Here is a 22,094-nt window from a genome sequence, read left to right on the forward strand (position 1 = left end):
AAACATAATGTTTAAATAAATAAATGGAGCGAAATGATATGTGCAGTGGATTACAGAAAATGAAGCACCATTCAGGCACTCAGATCAGCAGCTACGACATATCTGGGAGCTGCTCTGAAACTCAGTGCAGACATTTTACACCTACACAAACTCACAATTCTTTTAACCACCAAAAACCACATATGAAAATTTTTAGGAGGGTGGATGTGTAAAAATTTTTAACTGCAGCACATCTCCTTTGGCAGGGCAATACATTGTCTCAGCTCGAGAAGAGTGGCTGTGTCTAGTCACTGGGCTGCCTTTATCACCACACCCAGTGAAAGGGATGTTGAGATGGACTATCCAGCAGTTATGCAAGCCCCTGTGCCACCCACACCCTGTTTTGGCACCTGTGCAGCTGGCTCCCTGCTTTAGCGACTCTCTCATCCCGCGTTACCCTTCCTGGCCTCCGGCACTGTCTGGCAGCGCATCTCCCCCTTGCATAACGCCGGCTCCTGCCCCTCCCCGCGCAGTGAGAAACAAGCCCGTGGACCGGTTTGGCCCTTGCTCAAGCTCCGTCCCCACTCACAGCAGGGAATAACTTTCTGAGGGCACAGTGTGGGCAGCAGGAGGCTTCAGCAGCTGTTACCGCGCATGTGACGACACAAATAGCGATCCTCCCCTTTTGCAACTGGGTTCAGTTTCCGCCAGGCAAACATGACCGCCGTGGCTCCTGCTCTCGAGCTGGTCGTGTCGTTACACCGGCGCTGAAGGCTCCGGGCTAGTCTCGGGGCGGGCGGCTTCGCCATGGAGGAGTACTGCGGGTTCCGCGTGTCAGCCGTGTGCCTGGACGAGCCCCCCAACAGCCGCGTGTTCCTGGTGCTGGGGAGGGACACGGGGGAGGCGCTGATCCGGGAGCGCTTCGCCCCGTTCGGGGAGATCCAGGACATCTGGCTGGTGCGGGACAAGCGCACCCACGAGTCCCGCGGCATCGCCTTCGTCAAGTTCGCCCGCAGCTCGCAGGCCTGCCGGGCCATGGAGGAGATGCACGGCCGGAGCCTGGCGCCCGACACCAAGGCCATCAAGGTACCGGCCCGACTGCCGCTTCTCCCCCTGTGCCCCCACGGCGCAGGCTGGTCCTGGGCGCAGGTGGTGGCGGGGGGCAGCGAGGCCGCGGATTCCTCCCCTTCGTGCCTTGGTTCGGCGGGGCCTGGCCCAGCGCAGCCGCCCCCGCTCCGGCCTCGCGGTGCGAGCTGCCCAGGACTTGTCTGATCGGGCTGTGGGGGAGACGAGAGCCCCCACCTGCCATTGCCTCTCCCCTCCTGCCGGTCCCAGCGCAGAGCCGGGCGCCACAGCATGGTGCGGAAAGGGGATCAGTCACCTCGGCCTTAACCCAGCGGTGCCTCCTTCCCCCACGGCCAGGCATAGTCTCTGCTGCGGGGAGCAAGATGCTTTAGCTAAACGCCCGGAGAAACTCACACTTCAGTCTGCGTCTAGGGCCGGATTAACTTTTTGTGGGCCCGGCGCCAAACATATTTGTGGGCCCCCATTGGGGAAATAGGGCATGTGATGGGGGGCAGTCTGCAGAGGGAGGGGCCGGTTGGGGCCAATGAGGCACAGTGGGAGTGGCCCCACTCAGCCCAGCACAAGGGCACTGTTTACAAACCCAAAACTGGGAGTGGCCCACCCAGCCCTGTGCTGTCAGCGTGCCCCTTCCACACTGCCCCCCGCCCAGTGCCCTGCCCTTATGCCAGCGCCCCCTCACCCGGAGACTTCCCCCACAGATCCCTATGCCCAGCACCCCCTGCCTAGAGACCCCTCCCGCTGACCTCCCACCACAACTGCACAGCACCCTGCACACCAAGCACCCTGCCCAGCTCTCGCACCCACAGATCCCCTACTGTCCATCACCCCCTTCACAGTCCCCCCATCACAGCTGTACAGTGCTCCATATTCCTGAGGGAATTCTGCATCAAATTCTGTGCATAATATTTTAAAATTCTGAATTTTTTTTTATAATAAATAAATGTGGAAGCTCCACCACAGCAGTGGGGAGCACAGGCCACTGGCTGCATGGAGGTGGGAGAATACCCTGCAGCCTCCCCTGCCCCTGTGTGACAGGGACTTGGCAGTGAGACTAAACCTGACACAGCACAAGGGCCAGGCCCGCCACAGAAACACCCTGGGGCCCTGCTCCTTTTGCGCCAGGCACACCAGATGTGGGCAGGGAGGCTCAGCCCGGCCGCAGGATCCAAGTGCAGAGGGACTTAGTGTGGGGGTATCCAGATGGGGGTAAGAGGGTTCTGTAGGGGGCAGTCTGGGTGCAGGCAGCTCAGTGGGGGATCTGGATGCACAGGGAGGTGCCACGTGCAGTGGCAATGGGAGTCTGCAGGGGAGACCAAGTGAAAGTGGTTGGAGCTCAGCGGGGCCAGGGGAGAGTCTGGGTGCAGGGGAAGTTGGATTGTTGTACTTAAAGTACTGCACAGGATCTTTTCAGGGGGAATAAGGTAAACATCACATTCATTGGTAATACATGCATCAATCAACACTGTATCATATGCATATGATCTATATTACACTCACACACACTCACTCTGTCTTGTTGTTACCAGCTAGTTGCTCCCGTTAACTTCACTGGCCAGGTGAGTTAGATAGGGGAGGGATGGAGCCGGGCTTCTGCCAATGCGGATCAATGCTCCGATGTTGACAAGACGAGACCCGGGGTCCTCTGCAAGACACCTCACATTTATAGCAGCTTCCCTCTCATGCAAATCTGTGCCAGATTCAAAATCGGTGTGTGTGTCAGTTGGTCGTTTGTGCTGCTTCCTTCTGGGTGTTGTCCCACTGCTGTTCAAAGAGGGTGTTTCCAAAAGAAGGTGCTTGCTTCTAACCCCCCCCTCCAACCCCCAGGCTGTCAATATGTCTGCTCTTTTTTAGTGAGCCCACTTGACAGTTTTATTGTCCTTGGGTCTGGCTTCCATCCCCTCTCCAACTAGCTGTATGGAGGTGCTTGCCTTCCACGCCTTGCTCATTCACACCTCATTCATTCAACAGGGCAATTGATTAAGGGATGGAGGGAGGATGGGAGAGATCTTAGTCTACTCCTAGCAAAAAGACATTTTTTTTCTACTTTAACTATCCTTAGGGGCTATAACATTATACCAAGGCTTAACACAAAGTTTGCTATAAGTTTTTCTACATAGGGATCTGATACAAAGTTCCTATATCAAAGGACTTGATACAAAGTTGTATGAAAATAGCTTAATACAGAGTTATATGAAGAGGCATAATACAAAGTCATATGAAAGTTAGAGGTTATATATGGATAGGCTTAATACAAGGTTATATAGAGAGGCATAGTACAAAGTCATATGAAAGTTATGTGAAGATGCTTAATACAGAGATTTATCTACAGGGTTCATTTGGGTGGGGGTCTAGGTGTAGGTGGTTGGGGCTCCGTGGGGAGGGTGTCTGGGGGGGGCTCATTGGGGTGGTACAGATGCAGGGGAGGTGGGGCTTGTCAGGGTGAGGGTTTGATGGGCCTGCTTAACAGGGGAGCCCCAGCTGCTGCCAAGGGGATCCGAATGCTGGGCCCCTGTTTCCCTTATTCCAGGGATCGGCAACCTTCGGCACGTGGCCCACCAGGGTAAGCCCCCTGGTGGGCCGTGCCGATTTGTTTACTTGCCGCGTCTGCAGGTTCGGCCAATTGCGGCTCCCACTGGCCGTGGTTTGCTGCTCCAGGGCAATGGGGGCTGCGAGAAGCCGCGGCCAGCACATCCCTCATCCTTCAGCCCCCCCATTGGCCTGGAGCGGCGAACCACGGCCAGTAGGATCCGCGATCGGCCGAACCTGCAGACACGGCAGGTAAACAAAACGGCCCGGCCCACCAGGGGCTTACCCTGGCGGGCTGCGGGCCAAAGGTTGCAGATCCCTGTCCTATCCCTCTTCTCTTCCCCATCCCATGCCCCTTCCTTCCCCAGTGCCTCTGTCCCCCTGCCCTGCCTGCCCCACCACAGGCACTCTGTTGTACAAGATGAAGGATGGCTCCCAGCACACAGAAGGGAGCTCAACCAGCACTAGGACCCAGAAGGTGGTGTCCAACTGCAAAGTCCCGGGAGCTGAGCAGCACCTTCTTTTTTCAGCCTGGCTGTGCAGCTCTGCAGTCAGAGTAGGTATGCTCGTTCCACCCCCCCTCCCCAAGATCCCACCCCTCCTCTTCTCTGCCTCCTCTCCCCAGGTGAGCATGCTGCAGCCCGCCCTCCTGCCGGCAAACAGCTGATCGAAACAGCTGATCGGTGGCAGGGAGGGGGAGGGCGGGAAGGGAGCAAGCTGTGAGAGGAGGCAGGGGAGGGGGAGTCTGGCTTCCCTACTGCAGCAGGAGCCTCAGTGCCAGGAGCACCAAGCTTCTGCCCCCTGCAGGAGAGAGCAGGGGGCGGAGAAGTGTGGCCCTGGCCGGGGCCCCCCTGGAGTGTGGGCCCGGTGCCATGGCGCCAGTGGTGCCATGGCAAATCCGCTTCTGTCTGCGTCCCCTCATCTCCAGAACAAGAGACACAAACCTCGACTCTCTTTCGTTTGTCTGTTTAGGGTACTTGGCAGCACTTAGTGCAGCCGCATTTATAGGTGGGCAGCAGCTTTCCCTTGTTTGTGTGAGTTTTCCCCACAGCGACAGGAGGGAGAGAGAAACCTTTAGATAAAGGGAAGTGTGATCATAAAACCACAACAGGAGGCTTAGGGGAAGATATAGTCCCTGGAACTAGTATTTATTCCAGGGATTGGCAACCTTTGCACATTTGTTTACCTGCCGCGTCCGCAGGTTCGGCCGATCGCGGCTCCCACTGGCCGCGGTTTGCCGTCCCAGGCCAGTGGGGGCCGCGGGCTGAGGGATGTGCTGGCCGCTGCTTCCCGCTGTCCCCATTGGCCTGGAACGGCGAACCGCGATCCCCAAGGTTACCTTTTTTTCTGTTCTCCCTCTTTACTTATGTTAGTTAAATAAAGTTAATGGATTCGAGAAATAAATGTTCTTTTATTGAGTAGAAGCAGCTTTTCAAAGCCTCGCGGATACACAGCGCCCCTTGCTGTGTTTTTCGTATTGCTCTGGTGTCTAGCTGCTCAAAAATGGCTGCCATGCGATCTGTCTCAACTGCCCACCTCTGTGGAAAATCCCTCCTCCCCCCCCCCCCCCCTTTTTTTTTCTTCACAGATGATATGGAGCACACAGCAGGCAGCTATAACCATGGGGATGTTCTCTTCAATAAGGTCCAACATTGTTAATAAACTTCTCCAGCGCCCTTTCAAACAACCAAAGGCACATTCAACCACCATTCTGCACTTGCTGAGCCTATAGTTGAACCGTTCCTTACTGCTGTCCAGATGGCCGGTGTATGGCTTCATGAGCCATAGGAGCAAGGAGTAGTCTGGGTCCCCCAGGATAACTACAGGCATCTCAACATCGTTAATGTTCATTTTGTGATCTGGAAGGAAAGTCCCGGATTGCAGCTTTTTGAACAGACCTGAGTTTCTAAAGATGTGCGTGATGTCAGTGAAATGCCCCCTGTGATCCAACAGTGCTTGTAACACAATTGAAAAGTATCCCTTTCAGTTTATGTACTCTTTGGCAAGGTGGTCTAGTGCCAAGATGGGGATATGCGTGCCATCTATCGCCCCACCGTAATTAGGGAACCCCATCGTGGCAAAACCATCCACTATGTCCTGCACATTTCCCAGACTCACTACCCTTTGTAGCAGAAGTCGATTTAATGGCCCTGCACACTTGGAGCACAGCAGCTCCCATGGTTGATTTACCTACTCCGAATTGATTCCCCACTGACTGGTAACTGTCTGACATTGCAAGCTTCCAAATAGCGATCACCACTTGCTTCTCCACTGTCAGAGCAGCTCTCATTTTGTGTTGCTGAACTGCAGGGCAGGGGAAAGCTCTGTACAAAGTTCCTGGAAGGCGGCCTTCTGCATTCGAAAGTTCTGCAGCCACTGCTCGTCATTCCATACCTGCAAAGCGATGCGGTCTCACCAGTCAGTGCTTGCTTCACGGGACCAGAAATGGCACTCAACAGAGTGCAGCTGCTCTGTGACTTCCAGCAGCAACTGTGAATTGTGTGGTGTGTTGTTTTTTTTTTTTTTTTTTTCTTTTTTTCCCCCAATGGCTTGCAGCAGGGCTGCTTGCAGGACATCGCTACATTCTGCGTGGCAGACCCTACTTCGGCTCTAGAAATACTGCAGGAGAAGGCGCGAGGTGTTTGAGATGCTCACAGCAAGAGTGCACAACTGAGCAGGCTCCATGCTTCTGGGGTTATGGTGTATGCGTGGCGATTTTAAGGCATGAAAACCACTGGGTTGTTTGCCGTTGATATGAGGGAGGGAGCACAGTGCATCATGGGGTGCCAACGCAATGTTCCCATTCTCCCCTGCAGCAATGTTTTGGTCCCATGAGGCATTGCACAAACTTCCCAAAACACACTGCGGCAAGTTGCACTTTGGGATAGCTACCCACGAAGCACTGCTTTGTGCATCGATGTAGGCACTGCTAGTGAGGACGCACTCTGAGACAATGAACATGGTGTGGACACGCACAATCAACTTAATTAATTTGGAGGTTCAAGGTCAAATTAGATAAAGTCGACTTAATTTTGTAGTGTAGACAAACCCTGAGAGTTAAAAGCTTAGGACTCTATTCTTTATTTTGCCACAGGCTGTATGGCCTTAGGCAAGTCATTTAACAGCTGTGATTGAGTTTCCCCATCTCTAAAGCGAAGTTACTTTCCAACTAGTTTTTGTGTGTCTTGTAATCCTCTGAAGAGAGGTGCAATATACATGAAAACTATATTATGAGTATAATTATGACCATGAGAAGTTAGGTTTTGACCTATGCTGAGCCCCACATAAGTGGATTCCCATTCAAGTTAGTACACACTGCAGTATCAGGGCTTTAGTATGCTACTTGTTAGACTTTTTTATTTTCTTTAGAACCTGAGAATGACCATATTTGGTTAGACCCATCTGATCCATCTAGTCCAGTATCCTGTCTTCCGACAGTGGCCAATGCCAGGTGCTTCAGAGGAAACGAACAGAGCAGGCAATCGTTAAGTGATCCATGTGTTTTGTTTAAAAAAAAAAAAAAAAAAAAAAGGCTACAATCATGGATCTGCTATGAAGTAGTCCATCCTTTTGCTACAGTGTACATCAGTGCATGCTTTAAGAGCCAGCTATGCCAGCATTAATGCTGCTAATAGTAGGCCAGCCTAGGTATTCATGTCCTTCCTCCTCCACCATGCGTAGGTGCCCTTTCAAAATTTCCTCCCAGGTCTTGTGAAGGAGGCAGGGTAGCCAGACAACACTGGTGCAACTCATTGACCAGCCAGTTACACTGCTCCCAAGTGCTTAACTTGTGACAGGCTTTTGGAAGATGGGTTATAATAACTGAAGAATGAGCCATAATTCTTCATGTGGGAGCATGTGGGCTGGTCTTCCATCTGGGTCCCTGATTGTGTACAGATGTACATGTTTGCAGCAGGCAGGTCTTTTGTCAGAGTATATCTACAGTGAAAGGCAACTTTTTTCTTTTTTGCCACAGGAGTAGTCAGAAAATGCAAATATAAGCACAAAGCTATTTGAAGACATTTATTTTTCCTGACTATTCATGTATATTTACACTTTTCTCAAGTAATTAACATTGTGTTTAACTCTTTTAGGTGTTCATTGCCCAGTCCAGAGCTTCCGGAAGCCACCGAGATGTTGAAGATGAAGAGCTTACACGCATCTTTGTTAAGATACCGAAGTCCTATACAGAGGAAGATCTGAGGAATAAGTTTAAGGTACTAGTTGAGTTTTAGTTATTCATTATATCCAACTGCATTTTCTCAGGTTATTTTTGACAGTAGATTAAAATGTAAAATTTTTATGAACTTCAGAAATGTTGGATAAAATTGTTTTTACAATTTTTAAATCTCCTAGGTGTATGGAGACATTGAATATTGTAGCATTATTAAGAAGAAGACCACAGGAGAAAGTAAAGGTTTGGGCTATGTGAGGTATTTAAAACCATCCCAAGCTGCCCTTGCAATAGAAGAGTGTGATCGAAGTAAGAATGTGACTGATTTTTCCCCCCCCCCCCCCCACTCATTTATTATGAGAAACTGTGAACTCATTAGTATAGGTTCAAGTACGGCAGTCTCTGGCTTCGGTTTTATTAGGAGCAAAATTATTTATGGTGTAAATGCATTGGTGGCAAGACGTTGCAGAACCTAGTACTGCAAACAATGCATGTAGGTAGTACCATTAAGTTCAGTGGGACTAGTCACCTGTGAAAGTACTTGCAGGATTAAGGTCTTAGATTTAAAGTAATAACAGTAAAAGGGCTTTGGGAATGAACTACAGTGACTTCTGTTGATGTAAAATAGACTGTAGTGCAGCACATACATGTACGTGTATATACACACACACACACACTTTTTTTATGCAGATGAACTTTTATGAAGTTCTCAGGGGATGCTCAAAATAAAAGGAATATATAATAATGCACAAACACAACAGTAAAATGTATTGTGACTACAGCTATTTAAACAAAACTGCATTATATACTAATAATACCATGTTTCACTATTTTCAGAATATAGCACACTTAGTCTTATGATTTAACATTTGTTGCAGTTAAAGTTGTTGTCTAGTGCTTAGAGCACAGGATTGACAGAACTAGAATTCCTGTGACATTGGCAATTAATATAACCTCTCATGCCCTAGTTTCTCCCTCTGTAAAATGGGAATAATAAAATACACCTTTCTGTAGTGTTTCATGCTCCTCAGATGATCTGCAATGTTTTTCTTTTTATCCTTTTACACACACAGCCAAGAGGAAACACCAATATTCTGCATAAAGCCTTATTGAACATATTAGATGATCAGTAGTGCTGACATGGTTACTGTGGTTTCAATAAAGAATGTTCTTCAAATCTTCCTATATGGGCCTTCAAAAAGCTAGAGAACAAATTTGCAAACAAATTAATATAAACAAGATGTGGTAAAGTTTAGTTCTGAGAGAGTTGTGGTCTAGAGTTAAGTTAAAACCAGTATCTAAAAGCTGTATAATACTTTATAAAGATGTGCCCAAAACAGTGGACTGGTATGTTTTTAATATAGTGAAATAAATGAATTGTGTAGTCTTGGACTATGTAGTGCCCAATTAAGCACCTATTTTTTATAATTGTCTTAAATATCTTATTCCTAACTAAAATTAGGACACACAAAAACTTCATTTAATGAGAGTTAAGGTTATATCAGCCTGTTAACGAATTTAGTATTTTTCTTTAATCCCGGGTCCATGAGGTCAGAATGAAAGGAGTTAGATGGTCTGAGACCAGACCAAATAGCTTACACAGGTGAAGTGCCTAATTCAGCACAGATCTTGGTAGGCAAAGGTAGGCTGAGGCTGCATAGATGTCCAGCTACTTCTTGCCTCTCTGTCAAGTATTTCCAAGATGATCTTTGGGTACTGTACTTCTGAATGGAATAGATAATGGGTTATGTTGCTTCCAATCTTCTAATTGTATTAGTCTTCATGAGTGATAGGATAGTTTTTTGTTTTTTTTTAAAGAAACAGTAACTGATTTTTCTGTCTGTAATGTTTTTCAATACAATGCTTAAAGAACATTTTCTAGTCACAGATGTTTGAAAAATACACGATGAAATTTGAAATATGTGGTTACTTGTTCCAGGTTACAGGGCCATTTTGGCTGAACCTAAAAACAAGCCGTCTGAATCCTCTGAATGTGAATATTACAGTAGTAGCAGTAGTATGAGGCAGGAGCCAATGGGGCATGAACCTAGAGGGAGTGTGTTTCCCTTTGGTAAGTAATAACTTTTCACATTAACAGTGACTGGTAATTCTGGATAAGATCACACAGAAACTGGAAAGAGTGTTATGGAAATAGAGGTATATTCAGAGAGAGGCAAAATGGAGACACATTTAAAATAGTAGGTCCAGGTTTTTGGTTGTTGGTTCTAACTCAGACATTTAGTTTCTATATTGTTCAGGGTTTTTTTACATTTGGCCTTTGCATTGGTTGTCTGAAATAAATATGTCCTTTTTTTTTATTATAACATGACTTAGGTTCTAGAAACGTTTTAGAAAAATTTTATTGAAATGGTCAAGGTAAATAGTATAGTGACGTGTAATGTGTCTTATTTGGTTCTTGAGAAGGGCAGCCAGAATTTGGTAGTTTTGAAAAGAGTCAGACGAGAGTTCGAGAATCCGTTTCCAAACGCCTGTCAGTGGTATCGCGACTCCCCTTCGAACAAGAGCAGCTGTTCTTCCTCTTTGATCTAGTCCCAGGACTGGAGTATTGTGATGTTCAACAAGATCCGCATACTAACCATGGTAAATAACAAAACAAAAAGAACCTCTTTCTTTCTACTGTTTTGACTCTAAAATATTTTATTTTCCCTTCCTCTTCCTTCTCAGTACAGAATGATGTAGCCCTTTGGCAGTGGAAGATACATAAATTTGGTCCTGCACGCTGCTGTTCTACTCTACATCTCCTCTGAACAGACCTATTAGACTGAACAGTTACATCCTATCCCTAACTAGATCCCTGAGGGGTCCTAATATTTACAAAGTGGGGAAGCAACCCACAGCATCTCTACATTTCATATGCTCAGAAGTCAAAAATCAAATGAAAGCTGTTTCTTAATAGATTCTGCATCAGATGTGATGTTATCAAAGATGGGTAGGATTTCTGTTAAGGAAAAAAAACATGCATCTGCTTTGTTGAATTCTCATCATGCCCTCAAAGTAATGTATGGATTCCATCTTAAAATAAGGTTTTACAATTTTAAGCCTGTTAGCTATACTGGCTCTGTGGGGCTAACTATGGGAGAATGAGCTGGATTATATTATAATCAATAGTATTGTTAACTAAATTGCTGGTACAGAATTATTAGTATTGATGATGCATGATCCAAAATAACATAGTGGCTTAAATTGCTGTTTACAAGAACTACCTCTGCTTTTAAGCTGACAAATTTGATATGGAAATCATTGATACAACAAAACAGGAACCCTACATTTTAATCACTTATTTCAGAGAATAACTACACTTAAAAAGGAAAATATTTGTGTACAAATTAGTGGTTACAAATATCTGTTAACTTTTGGAGGTTTTTTTATAGGCATTCTATAAAGGAAGTAATATCAGATGATTTTCAGGTTCAGCTGTAAAGGTTTGTTCAGTCACCCAGTTTTTGGATTTTGCTAAAGATGAGTTGGATGATGAAGTAAAAAGACTTCATTGTATTTGAGTGCCTATGACTAATTTGGTGTTGTACCCTGCTGTGTTGTTTGAGTACACTTTGTTCTTAGTAGTGCTTTTGAGGATTTCAACTTACCAAGATAATGTAGAAAGTGTGTATGTTTCATCTATCTTTAGGGCATGCTGTGATTCAGTATACTACTGCAGCATCAGCTATATATGCCAAATACAAGCTACATGGTTTTGAATATCCTCCTGGAAATCGTCTAGGTGTTGCTTTCCTTGAAGATGGGAGCAACGGACTGGAGTAAGTACCAACCCACATAGGTGAAAAGCTGTAATTCTGTGTTCTGGAGAGCAGTGTTTCTCTTTGAAAAATTGTTATAAAGGCAAGGGGAAAAGGAAAAATCAAGAAAATGAAACCTACCACTGTACAACATTGTTTCTATAGTGGATGCTTCTGAAATGTAAGATATTTCAGGGTGCTATGGTGTGCACTCACCACTACAATGTCTCCTGGTATCAGGGGGCAAAGTTACAGGAATCTTCGTCTCCTATGTCCCTTGATGGTCCTAGAATATCAGGGTTGGAAGGGACCTCAGGAGGTCATCTAGTCCAACCCCCTGCTCAAAGCAGGACCAATCCCCAGACAGATTTTTACCTCAGTTCCCTAAATGGCCCCCTCAAGGATTGAACTCACAACCCTGGGTTTAGCAGGCGAATGCTCAAACCACTGAGCTATCCCTCCCCCCCTCTGCTTTGTGCACTGACATGGGTTGGGTCACAGAGACCCCCTTGGGACTGCCACCTGATGTGCTGAGACTACCTCTGAGCCCATTTTCTCTGCCAGTTTGGGCCTTCAGAACCCTGCCTTGTCGAGCCAGACACACCAGTCTGCTCCAACACAGACCCAGGGTCTGAACCACGTGCCCCAAAGCTGCAGACTTAACTGAAAACAGCTTAAGAAGTGCTCCTGTCTCTAGCACCCAGACACCCAACTCCCAATGGGATCCGAACCCCAAATAAATCTGTTTTACTATGTATAAGCTTATACAGAATAAACTCATAAATTGTCCACCCTCTATAACGCTGATAGAGAGATATGCACAGCTGTTTGCTCCCCCAGGTATTAGTCACTAACTCTGGGTTCAATAATAAGCAAAAGTGATTTTATTAAATATAAAACATAGGATTTAAGTGGTTCCAAGTAATAACAGACAGAACAAAGTAAGTTACCAAGCAAAATAAAACAAACACGCAAGTCTAAGCCTAATACGTTAAGAAACTGATTACAGATAAAATCTCACCCTCAGAGATGTTCCAATAAGCTTCTTTCACAGACTGGACTCCTTCCTAGTCTGTGCCCAATCCTTTCCTCTGGGACAGTCCTTGTTCCAGCTCAGGTGGTAGCTTGGAGATTTCTCATGACTGGAATCTCCTTTGTTCTGGTCCACTCCCTTTTAAAGCTTTGGCATAAGGCGAGAATCTTTTGTCTTTCTGGGTCCCCACCCCTCCTTCTAAATGGAAAAGCCCCAGGTTTTAGATGGATTCCAGTACTAGGTGATATGGTCACATGTCCTGTGAGACCCCAAGCCTTCATTCTTCCTGGCCTGACTCACAGGAAGGCTTGAAAGTAAACAGAGCCATTTACACCAATTGTCCAAGTTGATGGGAGCCATCAAGATTCCAAACCACCATTAATGGCCCACACTTTTTGCATAATTACAATAGGACCTCAGTTATATTTCATATTTCTAGTTTCAGATACAAGAATGATACATTTATACAAATAGGATGACCACACTAGGATTATAAGCTTTGTAATGATACCTTACAAGAGACCTTTTGCATGAAGCATATTCCAGTTAAATTATATTCATGCTCATTAGCATATTTTTATAAAATCATATGGAGTGCAATGTCACATGCACAACTCAACCCTCCAGAAGTCCAGTCCCTTTCGGGTAGCTAAAGCTCAAACTAATGTCCAAAAACATTCTCAATCAATCTGCTCTTCTCCTGGGCTATCTCTTCTGTCTCTTCCTTAGTTACTGTGGAGTCTTCTCTCCAGATTTGGCCTCGAGCACTGGCCCCTCAAAGTGTCTCCTTGAGGTAGACAAGGAAGGCGAGGTAAATATTTCTTTGAGGTGTCTATTCTCTTGCTGAGTCTAGCTTAGGCTTCTTCATGAGAGTCTTTGTGGTTCCTCCCTTCAGATTGAATTCTCTCCCCTTTTACGAGGCCCAGGTGTCCATTAAATTATTACCTGATGCCTCCCATCCTGCCCCTCTGGCTGGGAAGCAACTAATTAGGTAATCTGTTGTACCTATACTGTAATTAGTTGACTATTAACCTCTTTCCAGGCCACAGTGGGGTTTCACTACACCACACAGGGCACAATCCCAGAAAAGGCCTTTTGAGACACCAAACATTGCTGCTACTTTTCAAGAGACAGAGGGAAAAGAAAAGATAAAACATTCCTTTTATTTTAAGATGACTTGTAAAATGTGACCAAACCTTTTTTACCAGATTGCGATGTATAAAGAAGTCTGAGAATGGGGTGGTGGGTTTTATATTAGAAGCAGGTTTTTGTCTATTGTTTCCTGGAAGACTCTGGGTGACTGTAGAGCTAATAGGACATTGGCAGCGTGAGTACCAAGGAAGTGGGACCTGCGCAGATCAGGGGAAGGGAATTGAAGATAGATAATGACCTGACCAAAACACCTGACAAAGAATGAAAAATCATTGTTAAAGATTCAACACCATTTCTTACTCCTGAGGGCATTCTGCTCCTAAAAATTCTGTGCCAAAATATTAAAAATTCTGCACACAATACATTAAAATTCTGCAAAATTATGCAAATTTTATTTGTCAAATAAATGTGGAGGCTTCAGCATGGCATTGGGGAGCACAGGCCACTGGCTACACAGAGATGGGAAGTAACTTTTCTGCGGGGAAGCAAAGAAATCTGTGGGGGACATAAATTCTGCGCACGTATACTAGTGGCGCAGAATTCCCCCAGGAGTAATATCTTGCTCAGTTAAGTGATGGGGGAGCTATTTTTGCTCAAATTCTTCCAGGAGACTTTCGGCCAAACCTGGGAGGCCAGTGATTTAATACTCTTGATATTTATAAGGTTAAAAAAAGTAGAATAAAAATTGTTTATGTATCATAAGAAGCAAGAAAACAAAACCCCCAAAGTAAGCATAGCCCAATATCTTTTCCTCAGCATGTCGTCTTTAAGAGAAAATACATAACTTGGGTGTGTGGAAGTGCATGTAGTTTGAGCCAGCATGCCATATTGTAAAGCCATTCTAATGCTTCTGTTAATACCTAATTCCAAGAGTCGCACAATTGTAAAATGTGAAGAGGTTTGCCTTATTCTAGCTTTGCAAAATATAAAATCTTGCTAGTCCAAGCAAAAAATGTAATTGTTTTACCTTCACTATCAAAATGGATAAGAAAATTATAGGGAAGAAATAATGTTTCCAGCAAACTCATTTTTACTTCTCTCAGGCAACGTAAAGAGCTGAGTTTAACTCCATGAGCTGGGTTTGTATATTCTGTCTGTCTATTAAAGCAACAGTCATAACTGAAAGGCTATGTTATAGGAAAAGAGTATAGAACATTGGGATACAGGTATCTCAGGGCTTGGCTACACTTACGCGGTAGTTCGGCGGCTGGCAATCGAACTTCCGGGTTCGATTTATCGCATCTTGTCTGGACGCGATAAATCGAACCCAGAAGTGCTCGCCGTCGACTCCGGTAATCCTGCTCGGCGAGAGCAGTACGCGGAGTCGACGGGGGAGCCTGCCTGCCGCGTCTGGACCGCGGTAAGTTCGAACTAAGGTACGTCGACTTCAGCTACGTTATTCAGGTAGCTGAAGTTGCGTACCTTAGTTCGAATTGGGGGGTTAGTGTAGACCAGGCCTCAGTGTATTCCAGGTCTAACAAGAGTACTCACATAAATTTGCAATAATTTACTTATTCCTGGATGTTCTCAGCACATATCAAGGAAAACTGAATAGATGTTTTCTTGATCAGTTCTTTCTCTGAAAACTTTGATTTTAAACGAATTGTCATGTGAATTTCTTAAGATTATAGTAATGTTACTTTTTGCTGTAAAGACAGTCTGATTATTTCTGCTTGCAGCCACATCAGAAAAATGGCAACACAGCTGGTGACTTCACAGGTGTCATCAATGGTGTCACATAATAATCTAGTTGGTCAGCAACGTACATCTTCTGTAAGTAACTACACTCTATACTTTTTATGTTGTTTCTCCTCAGTTGTTACAGAACCTTGAAATGTGCAATAAGCAATCGTGTCCCATCTTTTTTTCCTCTTACCCTTGTGACTGCTTTAGGAGCTGACTTTGTTTGTTTGTTTGAAGTGTGGTGGGTTGATTTGTGCTTTTCTGTACTCTTTAAAGGTGGTATGATCTTAACTGGATTTATTGCCCAGGAAAAATACTGTCAGGGAGATAGCCAAGAAAAACACATCAGTTAATCATGTGGCTGTCAGAGAGCCCATATGTAATCCAGGACTTTAATGGCCTACAACAGTAACAGAGTACTAAATCAGATAAAATGGAAATTTTCACTTTATTTTCATCAGTTACGTTTTTCGTTACATTTTATTTTTGTTTCAGCAACCTTACAGCGGAAGTCCTAGCTCTCCGTTATCTCAGCCCCAAACAGATGCTGTACTTCCATCACGCAAAAAAAAGGTTCCACCTGAGACTTCTATGAAGGAAAGGCTTTTCATAGTGTTTTATCCTCGTCCCTTACCTGTAAATGTGTTGGAGGATGTATTCTGGTAAGGTACCATTTAGTGATTAAAATAACTTCAATAGTAGAATAAATTTTGAAAAATTTAGAATAAACACTGAAATCAAACCAGGTCATAATCGTGAGACAGCCCACAGCAAATACAAGTGATCAACTGATAAATTAAACAGTAGAAAGTCACCAGGAGCAGATGGTATTCACCGAAGAATTCTGAAGAAATTCGTATATGAAATTGCAGAACTACTAACTGTGATATGTAACCTATCACTCACTTAAGTCAGCTTCTGTACCAGATGACTGGAGGATAGTTAATGTAATGCCAGTTTTTAAAAAAAGACTCCAGAGGTGATCCTTGCAGTTACAGGCTGGTAAGCCTAATTTTAGTACCACGCAAATTGGTTGAAACTATAGTAAAGAACAGAATTATCAGACACATAAATGAACAACATTTGTTGGGGAAGAGTCAACATGGCTTTTGTAAAGGGAAATCATGCCTCACCAATCTTTTTAGAATTCTTTGAGGGGGTCAACAAACATGGACAAGGGTGATCCAGTTGATGTAGTGTAATTGGACTTTCAGAAAGTCTTTCACAAGGTCCCTCAAGACAACTCTTAAGCAAAGTAAACAGTCATGGGACAAGAGGGAAGGTCTTCTCATGGATCAAAAACTGGTTAAAAGAAAGGAAACAAAGGGTCAGAAGAAATGATCACAGTGGAGAGAGATATAGCGGGGTCCCCCAGGGATCTGTACTGGGGTCAGTACTGTTCAGCTTATTCATAAATGATCTGGAAAAAGGAGTAAACAGGTGGCAAAGTTTGCAGATGATACAAAATTACTCAAGATAGTTAAGTCCAAAGCTGGCATTGAAGAGTTACAAAGGGATCTCACAAAACTGGGTGGTTGGGAAACAAAATGGTAGATGAAATTCAATATTGATAAATGCAATGTTGTGCACATTGGGAAAACATAATTCCAACTATACATACAAAATGATGGTGTCTAAATTAGCTGTTACCATTCAAGAAAGACATTTTGGAATCCTTGTGGATAGTTCTCTGAAAGCATTTGCTCAATATGCAGTGGCAGTCAAAAAAAAGCTAACAATGTTAGGAACCATTAGGAAAGGCATAATAAATATCATAATGCCACTATATGGTATGCCCACACCTTGAATACTGTGTGCTGTTCTCATCGCACCATCTCAAAAAAGATATATTAGAATTTGAGAAGGTACAGAGAAGGGCAACAAAAATGATATGGGGTATTGAACAGCTTCCATATGAGGAGAGATTAAAAAGACTGTGACTTTTCAGCTTGGAAAAAAGAGGACTAAGAGGGGATATGATAGAGGCCTATAAAATCTTGAAAGGTATGGAGAAAGTGAATAAGGAAGTGTTTTACTGCTTCACATAACAGAAGATCCAGGGGTTACCCAATATACAGTGACTCTTCGCTTAACGTTGTAGTTATGTTCCTGAAAAATGTGACTTTAAGCGAAACAATGTTAAGCAAATCCAATTTCCCCATAAGAATTAATGTAAATGGGGGGGTGGGGAGGTTCCAGGGGAAATTTTTTCACCAGACAAAAAACTATATATTATATACATATACACACAGTATACGTTTTAAACAAACAATTTAATACTGTTCACAGCTATGATGATTGTGAAGCTTGGTTGAGGTGGTGAAGTTAGAGGGTGGAAGAGGGAGGGATATTTCCCAGGGAATGCCTTGCTGCTAAATGATGAACTAGCACTCGGCTGAGCCGTCAAGGGTTAACACATTGTTGTTAATGTAGCCTTTCACACAAGGCGGCACGAACACGAGGGAGGGGAGACAGCATAGCAGACAGAGACAGACACACACCTTGTGTGGGGGAGAGAAAGAGAGATGCACACTGCCCCTTTAAGTAAGCTTGACCGACTCTTAAGTGCATTGTTTTTTTAAGTGGGTCAGGAAGTTGAGACAACAGCTGCTGCCCCAAGCTCTCTCTGTCTCTCTCCGTCTGTGTCCCCTCCCTGCTCTATATGGAGATGGGGTAAGTGGGGTGCAGGAGCAGGGGGGAAGGTGACACCCTGACATTAGCGCCCCCCCTCCCCCCAGCACAGCAAGCAGGAGTCTCTGGGAGCAGCGCCAAGGCAGAGGGCAGGAGCAGCACGTGGCAGTGGGGGGAGGGACAGCTGAACTGCCGGGCAATTGATAGCCTGCTGGGCGGCTGCAGCACAGGGAACTTATGGGAATGGGGAGCTGATAGAGGGGCTGCTGGTCCACCCTGGTTCCAAGCCCCCACCAGCTAACTGCAACGGGCTGCTCTTCCTGCAAGCAGTGGACAAAGCAGGCGGCTGCCAAATGACGTTAGAAGGGAGCATTGCACAACTTTAAACGAGCATGTTCTCTAATTGATCAGCAATGTAACAATGAAACAACGTTAACCGGGACGACTTTAAGTGAGGAGTTCCTGTAATTAGTAAGCAGCAGCTTTAAAACAAAAGGAAGTACTTCTTCACACAATGCACAGTCAAGCTATGGAACTTGTTGCCAGGGTGGTTTTGAAGGCCAAAACTATAATGGGGTTCAAACAAAGAATTAGTTAAGTTGATGGAGGATAGGTCCATCAATGACTATTAGCCAGAATGGTCAGGGATGCAACCCCATCCTCTGAGTGACATTAGCCTCTGATTACCAGATGATGGGACTGGATGACGTGGGATGGATCACTTGATAATTGCCCTGTTCTGTTAATAGCATCTGGCATTGGCCACTGTTGGAAGACAGGTGGCAAAGTTTGCAAATGATACAAAATTACTCAAGGTAGTTAAGTCCATTGGTCTGACCCATTGTGGCCATTCTTATGTTCAATAAATTATGGTCCATTTCCAAACAAATGTCAATATTGTGCTGCCAGTTATTAAACCTGATGTGCAGATAACCCTGAAGTCAAGTGATCAGTTTCATACACTTTATTTGCAGAAAGCTTTAGTACTTCATGCTCTTATGGTATCACATATCTATTTCAGCTTGAAATTTTAACTGCTTATTATTTGAGAGATTGTGGGAAACCTGCATAACAATATAGATTCAGGAAGTTGCTTCTGGTATAATTAAAACCTGACCTGAAGTAATGTAATCTTATTTGTACTACTGGCCTGCCTCCAAAAGTCATTTGAGGGTACCCAACATATTAGTATCAAAGACTTGGGAGACAATTTTTGCCCATTTCACCTTTTTAAAACTCGTTTTAGAGTTGCTGTACCAACTTTGTTGGATTATTTTGTATGTATTAAGGAACATGGCAACATTCCCCCATTCTGATATCTGCCAGCTCTATTGGCGTAACTGAGGGACAGCGCTTTTTAAAAGTCAAGCCACTTTTAAAAACAGACAAAAAGAAAACCCCAGTGCCAGTTTGTGTGGAATTTGAAATGTACCTACTTGGGCTACTGGACTACCTTAGTCAGAGTCTGAAGGGAAAGGAAGCTATTCTTCATGGTTTTTGCATCCTATATTATGACCTGACATAACTTATATTACATATAAGTACATTTTGTCTTTTCTTCTCTCTCTGCCTCAGCCCCTACCTTGGAGCCCTCAGGTGACTTGGGAGAGTAGGACTTTCTGTGATAAGTTTTTAATATTTATTTTTAAAGCACTTTATTGAGGTCTTCTCAAATGTAAATCACAAGTGAACAAATATAGTCCACTCACATAAGTAAACTAGCCCACAGACATCTTTTCTGAAGTTGTCAGAAGGACTACCAAAGTGTCACTTCCACACCACCTGTAGTGATCATGATGTCGATCAGGTTTACTTGTTTTTTTGTTTTAAATGTTGGGTAAAGCACTGATATGGGTGATTTTTATTGAGGGAGTGCTTAGAGAATGTGGCCTAACAATCTTCTTTTTTTTTTTTTTAAGTCGGTTTGGACATCTTATAGAAGTTTACCTTGTGTTAGGAAAAAATGTGGGCTATGCTAAGTTTGCAGACAGAACAAGTGCTATCGATGCCATAACTGCATTACATGGCAAGATTGTGAATGGCGTCAGGCTTAAAGTAATGTTGGCAGATTCACCTGCAGAAGAATCTAACAAACGTCAAAGAACTTACTGACCTCATGGGTAAGTACTTCGTCTGGATGTAAACTAAAATTCAGCTAATTTAAATGGTGGGTCCTCTGTTATTCTTTGGTAACATTTCAATTCTAACCTCAGTTTTTAAGAAATTTATAACTTGTCTTTAAAAACTTGCTTCATGATAAATTTGAAATGTAAGATCACTGCCCAAAAGCATATTTTTAATTTTTAGTAGGTATTTTTTTAAATAAAACTTTTGTTTATTTTTTAAAATATACAGTTAAACATAAACCAATTGATCAATATCAGTCTGGACAACCATATGAAAATGATTAACTTTATGTACTTATAATGTATCAATGCTGAACATTTTAAAGAGGGGAAAATATAGAAAAATAAAGGATATGATTGAGATCAGTCTCTATCATTCTTTCACTAAAGAACGCCACCTGTCACAATGGTGGTAGGTAAGTCCAAAGATCTGAGGTCTGAGAAAAGAGAAGAAATAGAGGAAAGTGGTAAATAAAGTGGATCTTAGAAGAAGGAAGAAAGACAAGTGAGAACCCAAAAGTTTCTGGGCCATCTAGGGAAAATCCATAGTGTAAATATGTCTTGTAGTATTTCCCAGAAAAGAGAGAATGAAAGAGACTTTTAAAAAGCACCCAATTGACTTAAGGCACAAGTCCTGTTGAAAATTGATGGAACTTGTGCTCCAAAATCATTTAGGTATTTTTTTGAAAATCCTACCCAGTAGGTCTAGGTTATTTCTCCTGATAAGGAATGGAAAGGAATTTCTCCATATGTGCATCTGTGAAGACCAAAATTGTGTGTGTTCCACTATCATTTGGTGAGAGATATAGATAAGATAAAGACTGTGAAGGCTCTTCATCACCTCCCCCGAAGGTAGGAGGGACGGGTTATCATCAGTAAGACCATGGAAGTAAAGTTTAGCTGTGGGATAATGGGCATCTGAGTGCTCCTGTAGTTTAGTAAAATGGGAAATCCATTTAGGAAAGATCTTTTGCAAGACCAAAGAATGAGACCTGGAAAACAGGTGATGAGTTGCACATTGTGAGAGGTCTGTCACTCTAGATTCTGTAGCACACCAGCCAGAATACTATTTAAAATTATGAATTCCTATTATGAATTAAGCAAAGGCAAGACAATGAGGTGCTAGATTCAATTCCATACTTAATTGCCCATCAAATTGTCAAATTACTCATGCCACTTATAACTGGAGTTGAAGGAGTGGAGTGTGATAGCTAGTATTTGGCGATAGCTAATACAGACTGGCAAAGTGCCACTGATCATTGGTCTTCAACGTGCGTGACTCAAGTAGGGAGGTAAATATTGGGTGCCTCTGAATAAGGGTTTAATAGGGATCTGGGGTTGCTTGGATTTAAAAGAAGGAAAGGGTATAATAAATCTACTTTACTTAGGTCTAATGGTTTTACATTGTGACTATTAGAGGTTATTACTGAAGCTTTTTATTCCATTCCTCAGGCAGAGATTGCTCCATAAAGAAGTTTGGGGCTTAAAGCCATCTGTCTTTCAGGTTCCTTTTTGATGGAGCTTGGCAGAGTTAAGAAGCTAAGTGTCACAGATGAGGTCAGGGTCCTGTCTGTTGAGAGGGCATGGCAGGCTCGGCAGAGCGCAGGAAGGCATGGAGTGGAGGCAGGGCCTGTGGCAGAGCCAGGGGATAAGCAGTGAGCACCGCCTGGCACCTTGGAAATTTGGCACCTGTAGCTCCAGCCCCGGAGTCGGTGCCTATACAAGGAGCCGCATATTAACTTCTGAAGAGCCGCATGTGGTTCCAGAGATACAGGTTGGCCACCCCTGTTCTAATATATTAAATATGGTCATTGTTCTCTCTCCCCCGCCCCCCAGCCTGAAACAAGTTCTTTGTTTTCTTACAGCAGACGATATAAAAAATTTAAACTGTTATGCCTCTCAGATTGCATTTTGAGCAGCAGCTATAGATTTTCCTAAAATGTTGA

At 44.1% G+C, this 22,094-nt stretch overlaps 1 protein-coding gene across 2 annotated transcripts in view; it reads left to right on the top strand.

The window, feature by feature from the left end:
- The first annotated feature begins 676 nt into the window (after positions 1-676).
- RBM45 (RNA binding motif protein 45) overlaps positions 677-22,094 on the top strand; it is a 31,249-nt gene continuing 9,831 nt past the window's right edge. The window contains exons 1-9 of one of the 2 annotated variants that reach the window (XM_026647596.2): positions 677-1,065; positions 7,686-7,808; positions 7,948-8,074; positions 9,705-9,836; positions 10,187-10,366; positions 11,415-11,544; positions 15,388-15,481; positions 15,887-16,053; positions 19,942-20,142. In XM_026647596.2, the coding sequence (XP_026503381.1) occupies positions 787-1,065; positions 7,686-7,808; positions 7,948-8,074; positions 9,705-9,836; positions 10,187-10,366; positions 11,415-11,544; positions 15,388-15,481; positions 15,887-16,053; positions 19,942-20,134 (1,425 nt within the window). In that variant the 5' untranslated portion in view covers positions 677-786 and the 3' untranslated portion in view covers positions 20,135-20,142. The remainder of the gene's footprint in view (positions 1,066-7,685; positions 7,809-7,947; positions 8,075-9,704; positions 9,837-10,186; positions 10,367-11,414; positions 11,545-15,387; positions 15,482-15,886; positions 16,054-19,941; positions 20,143-22,094) is intronic. The other variant, XM_026647597.2, reaches the window with a different exon arrangement.

The sequence above is a fragment of the Terrapene carolina genome, unplaced genomic scaffold, assembly GCF_002925995.2.
Source record: "Terrapene carolina triunguis isolate 2854851 unplaced genomic scaffold, T_m_triunguis-2.0 Scaffold62, whole genome shotgun sequence".
Lineage (NCBI taxonomy): Eukaryota > Metazoa > Chordata > Testudines > Emydidae > Terrapene > Terrapene triunguis.